Source organism: Neodiprion virginianus, chromosome 2, assembly GCF_021901495.1.
Source record: "Neodiprion virginianus isolate iyNeoVirg1 chromosome 2, iyNeoVirg1.1, whole genome shotgun sequence".
Lineage (NCBI taxonomy): Eukaryota > Metazoa > Arthropoda > Insecta > Hymenoptera > Diprionidae > Neodiprion > Neodiprion virginianus.
In genome coordinates, this window is record NC_060878.1 from 12,315,095 (window position 1) to 12,335,467 (window position 20,373).

At 36.0% G+C, this 20,373-nt stretch overlaps 2 protein-coding genes across 3 annotated transcripts in view; one reads left to right on the forward strand and one right to left on the reverse strand.

Annotated features, from left to right (window-relative positions):
* The first annotated feature begins 65 nt into the window (after nt 1-65).
* Nucleotides 66-2,994, forward strand: LOC124298938 (dynein axonemal assembly factor 6). 2 transcript variants are annotated; one of them, XM_046751628.1, is made up of 5 exons: nt 66-1,161; nt 1,235-1,425; nt 1,843-2,048; nt 2,461-2,588; nt 2,732-2,994. In XM_046751628.1, exons 2-5 carry the CDS (start codon nt 1,308-1,310, stop codon nt 2,859-2,861), a joined length of 582 nt encoding a protein of 193 aa, XP_046607584.1. In that variant the 5' UTR covers nt 66-1,161; nt 1,235-1,307; the 3' UTR covers nt 2,862-2,994. The 2 variants fall into 2 exon arrangements, with proteins under 2 accessions (XP_046607584.1, XP_046607583.1); XM_046751627.1 differs by having other exon boundaries at nt 66-1,425.
* Nucleotides 2,995-3,254: 260 nt separating this feature from the next.
* LOC124298935 (uncharacterized) overlaps nt 3,255-20,373 on the reverse strand; it is a 32,372-nt gene continuing 15,253 nt past the window's right edge. Inside the window, exons 17-29 of the mRNA XM_046751624.1 lie at nt 17,162-17,359; nt 16,254-16,604; nt 15,125-15,489; nt 14,862-14,946; nt 13,458-13,532; nt 11,786-12,322; nt 10,395-10,579; nt 6,632-6,869; nt 6,191-6,296; nt 5,324-5,558; nt 4,807-5,068; nt 4,044-4,266; nt 3,255-3,939 (exon numbers count right to left, since the gene is read on the reverse strand). Coding sequence (XP_046607580.1) covers nt 3,789-3,939; nt 4,044-4,266; nt 4,807-5,068; nt 5,324-5,558; nt 6,191-6,296; nt 6,632-6,869; nt 10,395-10,579; nt 11,786-12,322; nt 13,458-13,532; nt 14,862-14,946; nt 15,125-15,489; nt 16,254-16,604; nt 17,162-17,359 — 3,011 coding nt within the window. The 3' untranslated portion in view covers nt 3,255-3,788. The remainder of the gene's footprint in view (nt 3,940-4,043; nt 4,267-4,806; nt 5,069-5,323; nt 5,559-6,190; nt 6,297-6,631; nt 6,870-10,394; nt 10,580-11,785; nt 12,323-13,457; nt 13,533-14,861; nt 14,947-15,124; nt 15,490-16,253; nt 16,605-17,161; nt 17,360-20,373) is intronic.

Consider the following 20,373-nt stretch of genomic DNA (forward strand, 5'->3'; position numbering starts at 1 on the left):
TGTAGAGCATTTTTTTTTTTATTTTAAACACCCATTCCTAGCAACAATCATCGTTAAATACTTTAACTGAATGGCGAGTTATCCCATTATTGAGAAATTAAACCCAATGCACAAGATCCTGCAGGACGTGGGCCGCAAGTTATTTATCAGAGGGTGAGTCGGGTTACCAGAGCTGAATTACCTAAATATATATGCGAACAGTAAACTTTTGAACTAGTTTTAAATGAACCTACGAAATAAAGTCTACGGTTCCGGAGGAAGTATGACAAGTCTTATACAGAGATTCAGGAGTTCGCCCTTCACATCTATTATTACAATATCGTGAATTATCGAACACCTGATTTTCATCAAGACTAGACCCGACACTTCAGGAATTTCTTGCGGCCTGACTATAATTACATAATTATTGATTATTTTTCTACTGATATTTGGTGCCTGAAAAATATCCATCTCGTATGTCGATTTGAAGAATTCTTTTCTGACTAATTGGACTCTCAAGAATACAAAAAAGACATCAAAAAGAGCGTAAGACCAAGAGCAGAGGAATTATGGACGGAATCTTACGTTTTTCCGCTATAACGCTTGATACGTTGCTCGCAGCGTATTCCACGAAGTTCATCTATGTATAAGCTCTGTGAGTAAGCTGTTCGAGATATAAGAAAATAATCTAATGCATTCTCATTATTCTAGAATCGTCATATATGTAATGCATTGAAACGAGCATTGAAATGAATCAAGTATTGATATGATTTTTATTTTCGTCAATTGTTCAGAAAAAAGGCGCTGGACACACCGCAATATTTTCAGTATGGACTATGCGGTAATGAACGTACGAAAAGGTATCTCAATTAGGCACGAGTGCACGATTCTCGATTAATGAGAATGAATGATATTATTTTCTTACCTCTAAAAATTGTATCGTTTTCGATTTCCTTCTCGTTTTTTTATTTTCACCATTTGTTCATACTTCCGATTAACAATCCGATTTTTTTTCAATTCCTAGGATGAAAACGCTACTGACAATTACTGACTCAACTACGTAGCTCAGATTCGCGGCCTTTTGCCGTTCCATCGGTACCAATTTTCATAAGTGTCTTTTTGGCGCCGATGGTGTAGCGCTGCTGCATCAATTTGACCCGTGAAAATCCAGCCATTTACATGGTGAAAATTCAATCTCAATGGGCTAAATATCAAGTTACCATAGCAACATGCTTTTATTGATCAAATTTCCTAGATAGTATGAGAGTTTTATTCAGCTCGTCACATATAACGGCTCGCAAGTCAAGATCTTAATAAAGGCTTACACGATGGACGGCTGCTTTTCTTTTAACGACATCAAGTCCTTACAACAACTCATTGCACCCCCCACAAACAATGACTCCGATTCAGAAGACGATTTACCACAAGCTGGTGCTCGGAAATTGGGTAATTAGGGTGAATTTTAATTGTCACAAGAGCTTATAGATACGATTTCGAACCGTTGATATATCCTGCATGGAATTCCGAAACAGCTAATCGGTGCACAGTATCAATTTTAACGTACTCTAGAATACATTTTTTGCACCGAGATGGCAAGATTTTTTCATCAATCGTCTGACCATGGGCTGTTTATCGATAGAAGATACGCGAGAAGCCTGACAAAAATCCATCGATATCTTCCAAGTATTATCAAGTCGACTTAAAATTCTCGGCTTTTACACGCGTTACATTTTATTCAAACAATGCACGAATCGTTCATCACCCGCAGTGGAATAATTTTTAGTCTTACGGTAAAAAGGGAATTCGATCCGCCCGATGAGAAGATAAAACTGCGGAACAATAAAAATAACTACGGATTTACAGGGCCCGGAGATATTGGTAAAAGAGAATCGGGGAACCTCGAACATAGTGGGCCTCATGCCGCGCTAAAGGGGGAAGGTGATAATATCTGGCATTCCTCAGAAGTTGCCGCAGCCCCAGCTGCCGCTGAAATTTTCGATCCTCGCGAAGTTCCAGAGTACGAAATGAAGTTCAAGCAGGCTGTATCCACGGAAGATGTTTTTCTCGGGGTAAGTGTCTCGCAACAAAATAAGATAGAGTTCATTCCATGATTTTGGTATTGGTGTATAAGGGGGTGATCTTGGAATATGATCTGTACAACGTTATACTCCCTCCACTGTTATCGGTGCATACGGACCACCAGTAATATCTTACTTCAGACAGCTATTTGTTTACATGGAGTTCAATCCCCTTATAGTCTTCATGCTATATGGGGTCGCGCTGGACGATCAACCTTTATTTCTATCACGTCAAGTTGTTAAAACGTAAAATATGCGGGAAAAAGAACTTTTTTTTCAACGTGACTCAGTTAGCGTGGTATATTTTCTGCCGCTAAACAGCATTTTTTAATCTGTTGGATCACATAACACGTAATTCTAGAATTTTATCGAAGAAGTAATAACGAATCTATTTATCTTTCAGATGAACGGCAAAACTCCGGGAACGGCTTCTTGTGAATGGTTAACGGTCATCGTGAAACTACCTGGCGAACCGCGAGAAAAGGTAGAATTGAGCGTCGAATCAGAGCTCATTGACATCCGGAGCCCAAGGTGAAAGACAGGGCTGATTCCTCAATAAGACTTCAATATACGTGCATGAACTAATTGCGCGCATAAAATGAACAAATCTATTCATGAAACGTGAAATTAAAATATGAACATTCGTTCAACTTCGTTTGCTCTTTTCTTTCAAGGTATCGTCTACATTTGCCAACTCCGCATACGACTGATCCGCACAATTCTACCGCCAAATGGCACACTGACTCGTCGACTCTAGAAATAACTTTAAAACTGACCAGAGAAATGGACCTAATCAATTTCTAGAGCCTACGAATATCTCAAGAAATAATCATTTCTGTTTATGATATGTGTATATAGTTATGTGTAATTATAATAACGCTACAATATTACGAAATAAATTAATTTCGATGCAAATTATTTACTCGAATAAAATACATACTCGGGCTTTTGTCGAACTTGGTGATACAAAGTCTACAATTTTTCTAGCTTAGGGTTATATCCGTATGAAATGGCCATATATAAAAGATGGTCCACAGTAGTTTCTCATGTACTTTACTGTATTGAACTATACTGCAGGCCATTTCATACCTATGGCCATCTCACCCGGAATCACCCTATATGAACAATCACTTTTCTCTTCAGTCACGTTTTCAAGCAGTGTGGAGAATAGGGACAGTTCTAATAACAACGAAATAATTTTCCATTCGTTAAGTTTATCATAATTTTATACATGCATAAAGGCATTTGCGCGTGTACAGCTGAAATTCTTATTTTCCAAACAAGTTGTGGAGATTCTAAGCAAACTTTCCGATTTGTTTTTTTGTTTCATATCATTAGATATACCCACACACAGACCCACACACACATGCACACACATGCAAGTGAATCTTGCACGATCTACACTTACGTAGTAATATTATTACACTGGTGATCTGATGTTAAAAACCTACAGAAGACATCAATTTTGAAACCCAAAGTACGGGCGTAGCTTTAGAAAGATAGGTTTCCGTTAAATTATATGAATATAATGGAACAGAAGACTACACAAGAGATTAAACCTTTGGTTGGCGTTGAGTTGCTAGAGAATGACATATACATTGAAAAACTAATTTCACAACGAAATACGAGACGATAAGCATCTACCTTTCTGCTGTTAAATGATATGTTTGGATATTTCGAATCCCAATTAGTTTTTCTTATAATTAATCTGGCTGTAATCCCTTCCGATTTTCATATCGCGGGCAAAGCATGTCTCTCACTTTCTTTCAATTCCGGATGCCATACGTCAACTATCAGCACCAGCCTAGTAAAAGTTCCATTGTGCCAAACTTCGTGTTCGAAACTGTCATCGAAGATCATTACGCTCCCCTCTCGCCAGGTCCTGTAACAAATACGAAACTTCTTTATATTGTTTTCGAACCGGATTCTTGACTCATTTTAGCGCTTTTCGAACACTTGTATTCAGGACTCAGGACACATTATTACCTCGTCTCGTTTCCAACCCTTATATATGTCCCCTCGGTCCCTGAAAGACCCAGATGAGCTCTCAAGCGGCAATTTGTAGGCCCACAATGAGGCCAAACATGTGTTCCAGGGTACATAACAGAGAACTTTATTTGTCCTCTGCGACAACCTGCCGCTGCAGGGAATCCTTCTATCAAAGAACAAGTTCTCGGCGTCTTAGTACAGTGCGCTGATATTTGGCGACCTGAAATACGGAAGTATTTTGATAAATGGAAGTCAAGCTCAACCAAATACCTTTATTTATTCGAAATCGATACTTTGGGTGTCCATTTTGATAGAATTCGTGTCAGAAAGATTCAAACTTTTTTACTAATTTACTCGGAACACCAACTTGTCAGTTTTTCTGAAAATGCATTAGTCTGAATGGACTATATTTAATTTTAAAAGACCTGTCTCGTCGGATTCTTTGCGGTATCCCGATTCTTTACGAAATAACTAAAGCTTCCCAGCTTGCACTGAGTTTTATGTACTTTCGTATAAGCGTAATTGACTTAAAACACCTTGCTGAGAGTCCAGTTCGCGACACCATATTGCTTACCCACACCCCCATTTTTGTTCCCATTGTCTGAGATTCTGTGCCAGAGATCTGGTCAAACTCAAGGATGAAAAGATTAGCTGATCGCCCAGCGCGACACCATGTTGGATTCGTTCAGTCACCACCGCTTGGTTTAATCCTCGTCCGTGTAAAAATACCTAATATGTAATGTATTTGGTTTGAACCTACCTCTAACATATAATTCGAATTGCTGCCATTTGCCTTTGTCTCTCAAATTTTCAGCTTCGTTTTTAAAATGTCCATTTTTGCCCAGTGCTCCTAATCCTTCAGCTCTGATAATCTGCCAATTATTTTCAAGAGTGACAAAAAACTCTTTGTAACCAGTTTCCTCCAGCGTCCACCAAGGACGAGCCGTCAAATGATTGACATTGTAAAGAGATCGCTGACTGACAGACGGGAACAGTCCGTTTTTTGCACCACTTTGGTAAATCTGGAATTAAGAAATATTAAAGAATTTTCAAACGGAATAATATTTTAAAAAGTAGTAAATACAGTAAAACAAAAAAAAAAAGAAAAAAATCAAAGGATCAACAAACAATAAAATACAGAATAATTTAATCAACGAATTAAACATAAGAATCGCTCTCTGTTCTCCTGTTACAATAGCGGATTTTAGTTCGAATAAGAAATATATTTCTCCATATCTCTTCGTGGGCTGTTTTTCTTCAAAGTGCTTGCGACTAACCTTCTGGGCTTCTTCGGTTCTGCCTAATCTGACTAGAGCGTCGCCAAGATGGAAGAAAAATCTACCATCGATGGTACCCTCATCGCCAGTCTCTATACCAGCTTTCAGGTACATAATAGCATCGACCATATTTCCGTCCCCAGTTTTTAAAATAAAACCATAATGTACCAAAGCAAACCCGTCGTTTGGCCACCGGCCCAGTGTTTCTTGCAAAACTTTTCTAGCTTCCGATAATCTAATTAATTAAATTCAACTATAATTAGGAAATAATGTTGATGTATTCAATTTATCTCTTTTTTTATAACCCAGTAATTTTATACCAAAAACCAAGATAAAGTTGCATAAAAATTTTTTGGACATATTATTCGAGTAGATTCCTGAAAACATAGCAAAACGTCCTTAATGGTCTTTGAAATTGCCACTTTTCGACTCGATAGAATTGAGGAAGAAATCAGTTTTCAATTTGTAATATAATGAAAGTTTGATTCAAATTCAAAGAAGTTTACGAATCTATAAACCGTATTTTTTACATGTATTTGTAAATACTTATTTGCACATATCATCAAGGTTCCGTAAAAATATTCTCCATCAATCTGACAGGAATTTTGGATTTATGATTTTGCAATATAGCTTGGCTACTATTGCAGAACCATGTATAAAGATCATCAATTATTGTAACGGAGAAGAAAAGCTGCAAATTGACGAGATAAAAGTGAACAAAAAATCCTGTTTGTACAAATCATTTATAGATATTTATAACAGAATATCTACCAAACTTGGCAAATGCTCCTATTGCGATTCAGTCATAATTGTAATAAAACTAAGCGGATGAAACGACCTACAATGGAATATTTTTTTATTTCATACTTATTCTGTATGAGGTAAGTGACGGCCAACTGATTCCTCAAGCGGGGTTCGTCGGAGAATCTTGATATCAAATTCTTGTGGACTTTTTCAGCTCCACTGTATTGCCCTGAAACAAAATCGCATCGCTGCTTTTTGAACACCAGTAAAATCTATTATATGTAGAACCCTTTATATTAATTTATGCGAAACAGAGCTCTCTGATTAATAGTTGTTTGCCTTTGTTGCTTTCAATCAAACAATTGTTTCAGGTATTAACTGATTAATCGGTTCTTTCAAATAATCGTTTTTCCTATAACTCGATTACTCAGCCCTATTTAATTAATCAATCATTTTCTTAGTCAATCGATTAATCGATCAATTGCAGGAATAATGAATTGAAGTCTACGATTAATCGATTAATCACACAATCTTAATAAGAAGTAAATTATTATCTAAACTTACCGCTGAACCTGAGTCTGTCGATGCATCGCTCTCCAACGATTCGGAAAAGTTTTGGTGGTACCCGAGTTCCCAATTCCAGAACTTTTTCATACGCAGCGATAGCTTTCCTCAGATATGTATTGTCCTTTTTTTCCTCTGCCAAGTTGTCCAGACTTCGAGCCAGCTCGTATCGCACTCTGGGTGAGGCAGGATGAATCGACACCAAGGTGGTGAAATACCCGAACCGTTTTTCTGCTGTCTTGGTGTGGAATTTTGGATGGGATATCGGAATTTGTGACGACGGGAATTCATAAGATGCAATTAGACAAATGAAAATATCCAGCAGGTCGTACATCGATGAGTTAATACAGCATTGACAAGTTTCGCATCGTGTATGTTAGGCGAAGCCAAACAAGATTATTGTGATTGAAGGGCTGCACAGTGAAAGTACCAGAGCCTTAATTCTTTTTTTTTTTTACCGAAAGCCGGCTATGGGCTCAAGTATTTTCAATTTTCCACCCCGTGTTTTCTTTCTCCTAACCCGGGGTTAACAAAAAAAAAATTAGAATTCTGTTCATCCACGAGGTTTGCACGGCAAAAATACATTCACGCGTCATAAGTTCTTGAATTTAAGCTCGAAACAGTTTTATACGGAATTTCAAACACTGCAATGATTCTGTTTCAATAAATCATCTTATAGACGTTCGCATTTGAATCTAGGCATGAAATCTCATCACAGGACAGTCAAAATTAATATTTAAGGTGAAAATGGTATACACATTTCGTTTATTACGCCATTTCACTCATCCGTCTGCTAATATGAGCAATTATGACCGAAGAGAAGAGAGGCTTATTACATGAAACTACGTATCACAGCTTCTTCATTATAGATCAAGGAAACAGCTCTCGAAGATTAAACAGAACCTATGATCCAGAGGCCTGATACTTTCTTGATGAGTAAGCTTGTTTTACTTTTCTTTCCGCGATTCAACTTGATTCAACTAGTATAATAAACCTTATTTTTTCGAAGCATTCGGTTCTGCGAACGTTTTTTCGCTCTCTGAAAATTTCAGTTTCATTTTGACAGAGAACTAGGCACTTTTGTGGTACGGCCCTTCAATTATGGTTTCGAATTATTACGAACCAAGAATCGGACAATTTTTCAGTGAACCGGTGATGAGAACAAAGTTTTCAATCGAATTCAATAACAAGCACAAGAAATATGCATTTCGGTTCAATACCAGCACGGTTAGAAAGAAAAGGTTGTTTAAACCGTCGGATTATACATCAGTTCCAAAGGAATCAACCCGAGATCCAACAGAAATATTTCTAATTCCAACGGAAATGTGTTAAGCAATTTCACTGTTGTGTATACAAGGGGTTATTCAAACTATCTAGAACGCGAAAAGGATGGGTCATGATTAAAATACATTAACAAACTTGTGAGTTATATTGAGAATAGCTATAAACAAAAATTGAAATTGCTACATTTTGTGCCCATAATCTTCAAGTTGGTAAATGTGGGTGTAAAGAATGTGGGCATAAAATTTCTCCAATTTCAATGATGCGGAACTTCAAAAATAATAAAAGTAATATCACACACTCACACATTTCACACATATTATGCGCAGAAGAACATGCACAATGAATGATTAATATGTTGCAGTCACATCGACAGCATTTTTAATATCAAGCTAGTCAAACAATTCATTCCAAGATTGTTTGGGTCAATTAAAAGTTACGAGTTCATTTAAATCAATGAAACAATCGTTATATTAGTGAAAGAAAAAGAAACTCTAGAGTCGGTATATTGATAAGTGATAAGTGAATGAAAATAAACACAAATAAGTGACTATCTTCAAGGTAACGTGGATAGAGTGGAAAGCGTTAAATGAGTGATAAAGTTAGTTTGAGAAACCCTAGAGACATGATGATCATACTTGTGAATTATTCAGAAGTTCTACCACTATTATAATTAGAGGCTGTTGTGCTTTTTTCAGATATGCTCCCCCATATTGTGACAAAAGTTTCAAGATGCCGGCGAAATGTCAATTAGCGTATCAAAAAAGTTTTTTTGATATTCCACGGGTAATTCTTCAAAGTTTCATCGTATACCAAAGCTTTTGACAAAAAGTTCGTTTCTTGAATCAATGGTAATGACAAGTATAAAAAGAAACTTGTAAACTGATGAAACTTTACAGAAATATTAGGGGTACTTTTGAGATGAACAGAGTTGATTGTTTCAATCAAAAGTTGAAGAAAAAATAAGAAAATCCGTTTAAAAAAATCACCGCGATGTTGTTTGCGACAATGAGCATGAATATGTGATAAAAATAAATATAAGCAAACTAGAGTAACACACGTTAAGATATCCATATTTTGACAAGAGGCTTTTAAATTAGGACCATAAACATTATTGAGCTCTGGTACTTTTGATCCCATTACCATGTTTTGGAGCTCATTTTGTCCATTACAGAGATCTCCAAAGATCACCTAAAATTAAAAAGCAGAATATTCGTCTTCATATTGGATTTTTATTATAGAATTGCATAATTACGTTGCAACAGACGTTCGTCAAAAATAAAATTTTCACGTTATACCTACACTATGATGTAATTTCTTTGAAAGTTTTTCAAACAATTCGTAAGAATCTGATCACTGAGCAAAATGAGCTAAAAACTTTAGAATCGTATCAAAAACACCAGAGTTCAAGCCACTTCTCAAATTATTCATATATTAGCTTGTGTTATTCGAGTTTGCTCCGATTCATTTCGATAACATAGTACGAATGTTGGTTTATTTGTGCTCACTATCATTAGCACAGATAATACTGCTGAAGATTTTTTGAATGGTGTTTTCTTTTTTCTCAAATTTTGATTTAGACAACAGCGGCCATTCATTAATTACGTCACAAGACGTGACGGGGGGGGGGGATCATAAGCTTCGTGACGTCACATCTAATCTAAAATATTAATACAACTGAATATGGTCACAGGCGAAATGATTGTTACATAAGTATGTTATTTTGGAGTTTAAAATTGTTTATACTCTTTCGACACACGTAACTTCATCCAACAAATCGCGGGCTGACTCATCGTTCGTTTTTTAATATTCATATATCGTAATACCGATAACACCTTCGTTCGACGTTTACTTTAGCTCTTCGATGGTATTTTTTTTTCTTTCTTTAGTTCTGTTATTTATTTTTCATTAAAAATAAACAAATTATATAAGACTCTGTTTGATAAACAACGATGACGGTTCTCTACGGTTGCATGAAGAAGATGTTGACACTACCAATTTTCCGATCGCCATTCAAAAACATAACGAAGTGAGTGCTATGTCAGTAATGGATATTGTAAAGGAAGAGTTTGAAGGTCTATAGATACAGGATTATTAATTTTTTTTAAGCCCAAAACAATATAAAGATACCTCATTTTTTTCTACTGAATTTGAATACCTTTCTATCTTCTAAGAACGTACAAATTGTTACTTTATTTGAAAATATTCAAAAATACTAATAACGTTAAAAGTGTTGTTTTGAACAAGTTCTAAATTAATAATTACTACATGAGTGATGTCACGTCAGGAGGGAGGGGGGTCAAAAACCATGAAATTTGTGTGACGTAATTTATGGATGGCCCCGTATGGTCAAAATTCTTATCGCATTTTCTAAAATCACAGATTTGTGATTCAGAGATAAAATCTCACGGACAATTTCTATTAACGTTCGAAAATACGTAAAAATTATGCGAGAATAACTTGTTTTGGCTTTCATACAAACCTCGCCTTGAACTACGTCAAGTTCTTCACGAATAAGCGCATCTTCCGAGTTTGTAATATCGTGATGTTCGTAGTCTCTAGCACCGCCTGGATTTGTTGCAGGTTTTTCTCGAGACGAAACAGGTCGAGATTCCGATTTGCGTTCAGCAGAGGAGGTCGTTGGGGCTGCCCGAATCGGCTTTATTCCTACACAAAACATTGTTTTATTCACTTAAAAAAGTGGATCAAAATAATTTTCATTTAATGATTTCCTGGGTAAAAATGTTCGAGCTAGGTTCTGTTACAACGTGCAAAGAGACGTGAAAATTGAACAAGTCTAAGAGATTCACAACTCACCGCTTTTGTGAAACAATATTTCATATCTAACGCTACGAGAGTTGTAAATTACAGAGAAAATAACATATTTTACCCCACTTATATTGAAAAAGGAGAATAGTATGAAATTGTAAGGAAAAAGAAAAACGGAATACTCGCATGAAAAATTCTCCAAGTTCTCCAGTTCTTTTTTTTTTTTTTTTGCCAAGACAAGTTCTGAATATGGTGAGTTACGTCATGAAACAATATATTTTGCGATAAATAATCATTGTAGAATGTGTCAGGATTGTTTTGACTAGACAGAATGGCCTTCATTTAAAGATTAAGTTGACATTGGAGTGAACTAACTTTATTATTCATAATTCGATACGTTTGAGAAATAAATATTCAGTCAGTAGGTTGAAAAATACGATTTTTAAATTCTGGCACTTTCGATGAGTATAACATCTCAAGAATATTCTTTGAAAATTTTATGCACGACCGAATAAGATTGATAAGATTTATGGAAAACCGAAATCGGTGTTTAAAATATTTTGAAAACTGCTGCATCAATTCACTTCGAATTTTGCAGACTCATTGGAGAAGAAAAAAAAAAAAATCCAATCCTTAAACGAAAGATTTTTTTCTCGTCACGTGGTTTTTTCTTTGTTCACTAAAACGAATAATTTTGGCATCGAAAATTGAAACTTGAACTTGGAACGTCCACCACTTTGTCTCAAATAAATATTTCGAAAAATTGATCATTCGAAGACTGCTTAGTATACAGTATTGAATAAATTTTTCTCATCTTTTGATTTTAGGTGATCCGAATCCGAGTAGCAGTAATACATTACCGAACATCTTTTTCGGAGGGCCTCCAGGAGAATGGTGATGTAATTATTATTTACGAAAATTATTTATTGACAAAATGATGTAAACTTGATTAAAATATACGTTTTTAAATACACGAACATTTCTTGGTATATGACTTGTAGTTTTTGAATAAAAAATGATTCCCAATAATCTCGTACTTTTCACCCTCCTGACCGAGCATCACCCCTTAAAGTTCAAACTAATCAATTTTGATCCATCATTTACGTTTCCAGCCTTGTATATCTTCGTCATCTTCGTTGTCATCCTCGTCCTCATTCTCTTCTTCATCTTCTTCTTCCTCATCTTCGTCCTCTTCACTGTCTGGCGGTGTGCGAAGTTTCCCATATTTGGCTTCCAGCTTGGCTACTAGATCGCTGTCGTCGATACCATCCTCTTCATCTTCCTCTTCGTTTTCTTCCTCTTCCTCCTCATCTTCCTCCTCCTCCACTTCTTCCTCTTCGTCATCTTCTGTAACCGATATTCGCTCACCGTCCGAGGTGTCAAATGCCTCTTCATCTCTTCCGTCATCCGCTCGCTTCGTTGTTTGAATCAATCGCTCTTCGTCGTCAGTTTCAAGCTTTTTATACTTGCTCCTCAGGCTCTCATAATTCTCCGCCTTTATCACCTCGTATTCTTTACCTTCTTCCGGATCGAGTGTCGGAATTATCTGCTGGGGCCGCGGCGGAGGAACAATCGTGTTCCGCCTTGACAAATCTGGCGTTTCTCTACCTTCGATCACCCCTCGCGAGGCGTTGTTTTCGTCTATGAAAGAAATGATGGCGGGAAGTAAGTTGCTCAAAATGTATTGCCGATGAGAATGTTATTTCACCAAGTTACAGTCAGTTTCACACCGTGCGTTCTGAAGCTGAACGAGTATACTTTAAAACATAAAAAAGTTAAAGGTTTTTTTGAACAATTGTACAAAATCCCATGCAATTACTTATATATTTGCAGCATGTCCCAATTTCTTAATTTCAAATTCGTGAGAGTAAAGAAATAACGGATTTCAATTGTGCCGAATTGATACTAAGTGAAATTCTGCCTCATCTCGAATTCTGCTGCAATAAAACAGTACTCGCAAAGGTGAAAAGTACATTTTCTACAACCGTGTAGTCAGATTTTAGCCAATTGAACGACACCTCGTATTTTGAAAAATAATTATACCCACTTACCTTATGACAGAAAATCTCGAAAGAATTTGAAAAATATGTGTGCACTTGATTGTGTGACGATAACACGATAAACAACGAGTTTACACTTGTTTGCTGGTCGTGAATTGGACAACAATAGTTAGTCATCGGTTAACAATGCTCTAGCATACACCATGCCAATATTAAAACTGTTTACTCAAGCGCACTAAACAATCAAGCAACGCCTTTGCGAAATTACGACGTAAAAATTGTATGTGTATTGCAATTATACACGTGAAATATTAGACGAACGTAATTTCCTGGCGAAAATTATATTCAGAAACTTTCATAAATTTCTATAAATTTACTCAAAAGCTTGAATTTCCAGCAGTCAATTTCCGACAGCTTCTAAAAAATCATAATAATTTCTATGAATGTCATAAAAAATGTCTCAATTTATATGCAAGAAATAAGAATGATAGATTTATTGAGAAACCGCGATATTTATTGAGTTCTTTCCAGAAAGTTTCCAGAATTTCTTAAAATCCCTTAGAAATTATCCGAATAATTCAAGCTCTTTCGGAAATCATGTACAGAGTATTTCTCAGAATTGTCCAAAAACGTAGTACATTTCTGAAAAATTTTTTTGAATTTTTTTCACCCAGGTTTATAAACCGGATCACAGATTATGGGTAAAATCTACGATTAGGTAAGACACAGTGTGACAGATGTTAGGTGCGCAAGAGATAGTATTGTCGGATCTTTACCATTATTCCATCGTCTAACGAGAACGAAATGCGCTGCCACAACTAGTGCAACGCCAACTCCAAACTTGACTGCCACTGGAACCACCATACTTTATTTCTCACCATTTTGCATAATCATTATCCATGTAATGCTCGTTATTCGAGCACCAAAGACTCAACAACAGGGGAACAATATACAGGTAAACCACGTAAAACCACATTGGTTAAAAACGCAGACCATTCGTTATCTTGTATCATAGCTTTGGAGTTTGACCAAATAAATTAAACCAGGGGTAAAGAATTGGAACGTGGAGAATGCTCAAAGTGCCTATGCATAACGTTACAGTATACAAAATGTCCCGAATCTTCTATATTGCACGTATCAACGAAGCTGTGATGCAACAATTAGACGCTATTCAACCATTCCGGACATAAATTTTTCTTCACCTCTCATTAATATGAAATTGAAAATCAGTGGTTTTTAAGGTCGCTGATTACCACTCTGAGTTCTAAATTTTGGGACTTAAGATACACCATGTTCCAATATGATGCCCAATCAGTTCTTGGTCTGACCCGCTAAGTATTGTTACAAAATAATTGTGCGAGTAGCTTCCAGTCAGCACCTAGTTAGGTATAATTGCCCAGCTAGTACCCACCGAACTAACTTGTTGTAACAGGGCCAACCCAGACAATTTCCACACTCTTTGGGCCTTCCATTTAAATTTTTTTAAGTTAGATCGGGCCTGTAATCAGAGTACTCACAAACCTCCGAGTACAAAAGTTTGATCCAAATCGAGTAATTTCGCGGATTTTCCACCACTATATCAGATATGCCATTTTAAATTCACAAAGTTTGAGTTCAGACACGTAACCAGCGACCTTGAAATCGTAGATTTTCAAATTTCGAATCAATGAGAAGTGTAAAATAATGCATGTCTCAATAGCATAGCTTCGTCAGTACGCGTAATTGAGAAATTTCACCTAACTTTACTATCCTCATTTTTCATGCACAATATCTCTGGGGTCTTAATACCGAGAGTGTCTCAGGAAATTTGAAAACCCAACTGCGCATGTGTCGAATCACGTGATTTCATTGGTAGATTCTACTTATTCGAGCCGAGTATTTCATCTACTCGTTAAGTAGACCAACTCAGTTACAGCCAAACACTATTTATAAAAATTCGCAGGCAACTCAAGTTTACACTGCGTTGAAAATTCAAGATAGCCAAAATATGACGGGTCGGTATTCAAGTTAAAATAATCTTAAGAAAGCTTGCCTAACAGAGATAAAATGTGGCGCATGCGCACTTGGGTATTGGAATATGCGCGAATTACGGGACACCCTGCACAGGTAAAAAGATGATTGATTATCATGGGAGTGTTACCCCACCAGAAGATGAGATTACAAATAAAGCAATTGCTTACCACTGCTAGATTCTTCCTCGACTTCTTCAACCACTGGTTCAATCTCCAGCTCGTTCGGAATTTCTTCTGGTTCTTCGTCGTCTACCTGATGAAATGATTTGTTTGCCATAAATTTGAGGAACATATTTGGACGGATCGCTTATGCTAATGAGTAGCTATTTTTAGAGACGTTAATCAGCGATGGTAAGACGTTGACAACGGGATAGAATGCTTTTCTTAAGTATTATCCAGGGAATTACAAGTGTGACTAAAATGATACTCACTTCTTCCAAAGGTTCAGCACTGTCTTCGTCGATTTCGTTAACTCCCGGTATTCCTAAGAATTCGGAAGACACATCGTCATCGTCTGTTTTATCATCGTCGCCATTAAACTTTCCTTCCGTTGCATCAACGCCTTCTATGCTGGTAGCAAGTTCATTGTCAGAATCATTTATTAAGTCATCTTCTTTGCTCTCTATCGGCTGAAGTTCTTCTCCACTTGTATTTTCCTCTACTTCTTCCAATGCTACGTTTTCATCATTTCCATCATCGTCATCGTCATCCTCACCGTCATCGTCATTTTCAATATCCGCTTGCTGAAAGCTTTCTTCGCTATAGTTGTTTTCCACTTCTTTACTGTCCTCTTGCTCTGTTATTAAACAAATATTGAATGATAATTAGTTGGCAGTGAATAGTTACTGATAAAAATACATTTTTCTTATCTTTGTTGTTAGTGCTCGGCTAGTCATTTGTTGATTGTCGACAGTACTTTACAGTCATTCTAGATAATGATAGTTTGAACACGTTTGAGGAGCCGCCCGACAAAACTGCCCAAGACCTATTTTTATGAATAATTGTTTTCTTGGTTGATATACTTTGAAATTTCGCATGTTTTCCTGATGATAGTGCATACCTTGGAAAAATTTGGAAGTCGGTCATCATCAAGATTCGCATGGAAAAAAAGTCATCATGCCTCTAACGGACAGTTATATATTACGCCCGTTAAATATTTAACGGACGTTCATGAATTCAGGGGTTATGCTGTTATGACATGCATTGATCTTTAATAATTTATATTTTTTGAATGATAAAAAAAAAAGATAACTGATTATGAATTCTGCTGACACTTTTTGGCATGTTTCTTCGGCCCAGAATATGGAGCTTCTGAAGTGTAATTTCATCTAATGGGCCTTCTTTGCTTAGAATTAGTTTACAATCGATCAGTTCGTGAAAAATTCGCAGTTACTTCACTATTTCGCCAAAATAATATTTACACTTGAATTTATGAGATCCGATTACTGAAACCTCATCAGAGGGTGATGAAAATTAATATTCAAGGCAGTAATACTCCACATGTTCTTTTTGTCAATACATTTCACTTCTCAACCTACTAATATAATCAATTTTACTCACCATTTTCCTCAGAGAGATTTTTGTTGTCACGTTCAATGGAAGCTTGCTCTTCTTCGCTTTCACCTGGCTCTTGATAAGAATCTAATTCTTGTTCATCGTCGTCTCCCTCAGTTTCGTTGTTCCCATTAGACACATCCTCGCCTGTGTCTTCTTCCTTACTCTCTCCAGGAGCTTCGTTCTCTTGGGGATCTGCCTCATCCGAAGCTTCCTCACTCGCTTCATCTGTTGGCTCTGGGTCATTGTGACTGTTGTCTTTAGTCACAGGTTTTGGCTTGTCATGTGAAACTTGGACGTCATCAATCCAGCCATCGAACACAGTTGCCCATCGCGATTCAGTGATTGGCGTATCGACTAAAAGGTGGAAATTTCGTCTGAGGTGTCGCTCTTTGGTTTTTTTAACCGATCACAAAATGTGACAAGTCAGTCCAAAATAGGGCTGTACAATTAATCAATTGAATGTAGACTTTGAATAATGTTTTTTTCAATGAATTGATTAATTGATTAATTTTAAAATGGTTGATTGAAAAGGCCGATTAGTCGATTAATTACAAAAGATTAATTGGTAAACCCCAATTCATAGATGAATCAAGAATGCTTGATTATTCAAAACATCAGGAATGTTGATTAACCAAGTAATTGGAAAAACGATTAATTCATTGATTAGAAACAACAATTACTCGTAGTCTTCGAGTAATTGATATTGAAGTCTACGAGTAATTGATTAATCAAACAGCCCTAATCCAAAGAGTTGAGGTATAAGAATCCTAATTCCAACAGAAAATAATTTCGATAATGATGCTTTTGGATGAATAGAGTTGCCTTGCCGCATTAGAAAACTTCAATATTGGGCCACCGACATTCAGGAGAAAATCATACTTATGAGGTGGCAAAAAAAATTTTTAACTCACCATCAGCAGCTCCTCTGTGCTCGATTAGAATAACACCGATTAATCCAACGAGAATGGCGAGCAGTGAGAAAAATATTATCCTGGCGCACCAGTGCCCTCCAGTTCCTCCCTCTTTATGCACGTGGATTGTTAAGTTTTCTGCAGTTGGATCTGCGGATGGACTTACAAGATTCGGTGGGGGAGTTCCGATGTCATCTTCTTCTAGAACACCAATGGTTTTTTTTTTAAATTAATGATAAATTTCATAAAGGGAAATACGTTCGATTTGATTTAGAGTCAAATTATTACAAAACCAGTGGAAGAATTTCATCGCTGGATATTTCAAGTATTTGAATAAAATATCAGAATCGTTGAGTTTGTAACAGTAACATAATAGAACTTCGTTCAAAAAACGTTGTTGGGAAACATCAAATTTGTCAGAAATGCAGTGAACCTCAAATAAGGACTTCAATAAGGCACAATATACTAATTTTGCAGCTGCAAAAATTGCAAACCGATTTAAAGGTGGTGAAATAACGTTTTTTTTTTTTTGGCAATTTTTTGAGTTACGAAAACTCAAATGTATAATAGCCTGTGAATTATTTTATATATTGTATGTAAATCAAATGTATATGAATAGTTTGTAAGGTTAATGTTATGGAATATTAAAAAAATAGTGTTTTAGCGCAGGAATTATCACAGATGTGAAAAAGCTGTAATCAGCGCAATTCTACATGCACTGCCGACTAGTAATATTTGAAACAAAATTTCATTCTATCTGACAACAATGCCAAAAAATATATTCCTGTAATTAAATTATCACTTATTGTAGGGATACATTTCATGGCCTTATTCTCCCATAAGAGAAGAAAGTTTTGTGATATTTTTGTTCAGCTGACTGCAGCATTTCCAGATCAGTGCTGCATAGTGTTTGATAGCAGTCAAAAATGGTGAGATTTTACTCGGTTGGTAAGGACTGACTATACAGCATCCTCTTAAAGTTGAAACATGTGGTCTTTTTTTTTTTTTTGCTAATCAAAAATAAAATGTGCCAACGTTAAGGTACACCAGAGGGTACACCGTTTCTAATTGCACTACACAATGAAAACAAGGAATAAAGAATAAAAAACCTGAACACAAGCCTTCGTGTCAATATCAAAAACTGCAAATTGCCAATTCAAAATAGAGAACAAGCGAAAACATGTGTATAAAAATGAGATTGATGAAATGAAAAAGTAATAATGATTACAATTTTGAAAAATTTATACAGAGTTTAAATATAATATACGAACGAATGCTTTTGAAATAGATGATACACTTTGATCTATTTTGGTAAAGATAGAAAGGCAGCAAGCTAGTTGGACCAGGGAATTCTGACACTATAGTCAAAATATCTAAAATAGATGGAAAAGCCTTACTGATTTCTGAATAGTACTTCCTTATTACTTGAGAGACTAGAAACATCAGCACTTATCTCAACTTCAGGATCACTTTTCCACAAGGAAGAGAATTACTGCGAATTTTGCTTGATCTAATAGTTTTCTAAAGAATGATAAACGAACAGACCAATATGTAATATTTGTCAATAATTTCACCATTTATTATTCCAAATGGTTGATCAGGCTTCATTTATTCTTCAAAAATATATCATTGGAACTCAGAATTAGTAGCGAATTGAGTTATCGATCGAGTTTCAGTTTATTGAAGCCTCGAACAGACATTGAAGGAAAATTCTGTCTCCAGTTATTCCAGTAATCTGAATCACAGTTAATCTTGTCAAACATTGATTTGTGTAGCAAATATTTGACATCTCTTCATTACTCGCTCTTGATAATTTTTACAACGCAATGACCGAGAATTTTTCCCTTTGCCAGGCAGGAAAATAAATTTTAGTCTAACTAGCTGGCTCCTTTTCTCCGTTTATAGAGAAAATGTCCCATGATATTTCTCTCTACTCCAATTTGCTAAAATGAACTTTGCTATCTTGTCTGAACAGGATTTTCAACTTGACAATATTTGGACGGTCGCTCGCTCGATCCATAAAAATTAATACAGACAGATCAGGAGCTTCATCAATCTCCGGGAAGGTTTTTAAGGTTATGTGCAGCTGAGATCAGAATTTCTCATGAATTAAATTTAATTGAGAGATGTGTGATAAATTTGCAAAGAATTATTTTATACAGAATGACAGTAGTCAAAATCATAAAAAGAAAGGGCCGAAGGCTGTAAGCTGATAAAATGAGTTTTAATAAACTATAACCATGAGTACTTTACCTTTTTTACGTCTCTTATCTTTCCGACGCCTGGGCTGAACATCCCCTGACATAACTTCAGCCAAATTTATTTAACGCTCAATCGATCTGAATCTGTGTTATGTTTAAATTTGACACTTTTCAAACTTGTCTCAATTCTAAATATCTCCACTGATGAATTCAACAAGGTGAAACTGGTCGGGAAATCACGGGATTGGATCAACGGATTGAAGAATAAAGAGAAAAGGAAAGAGATGGAATTATTACAAAACTATTTTCGTTCGCTCAAGATTAGATGTTGGTACTTCAGTCGGTTATCGACTAAGTTTGCTTACCTTTTAAGCAATAAACAACCTGGATCGAGACTTAAGAGGATTTAGGTATCCCAATTTCACCTACCGAGCACAATTCAATTACAGCATCTCTACAATAAAAATCGTAACGGTTCGGTTACAGTATTACAGTAAATCTTAGTGATAATCTTTTTTTTAGAAACTTTCAGAAGATACCAAGAATTAACTCAGAATGTGATTTCTGACGGTTTCTTAATAATTATCAAAAAATCTGACAAACTGTTAATTTATAAGAATGTTATAGATGTACCTCAATTTTGATGCAGATTGATCGAAAAACCTCAAAATTTATCCGCAATTCCGGAAAAGTTTTCGTATCTCCAGTTTTATTCAAAATATTCTTTGATCAATGCGTCCAAATTTTCCTAGCTGCACTTCAGCAAAATTAATTTCAACCATTTCTTAATAAGTTACAACTTCTCTCAAAAGTCTGACCCAGTTTTCCATAATACTATATCGTCAGAAAACACCCAGAAGTACCAGAACACAGTTTATAACATATTTGTGATGCAAAACGATCTTCTGAAAAATTGAATTTCTCTGAGAAATTCGTCCGATTTTTACATCTAACTCGACTTGACCAGAAATCATCAGAAGGGATGAAACTCGAAGTTTCTCAAAAAATGTT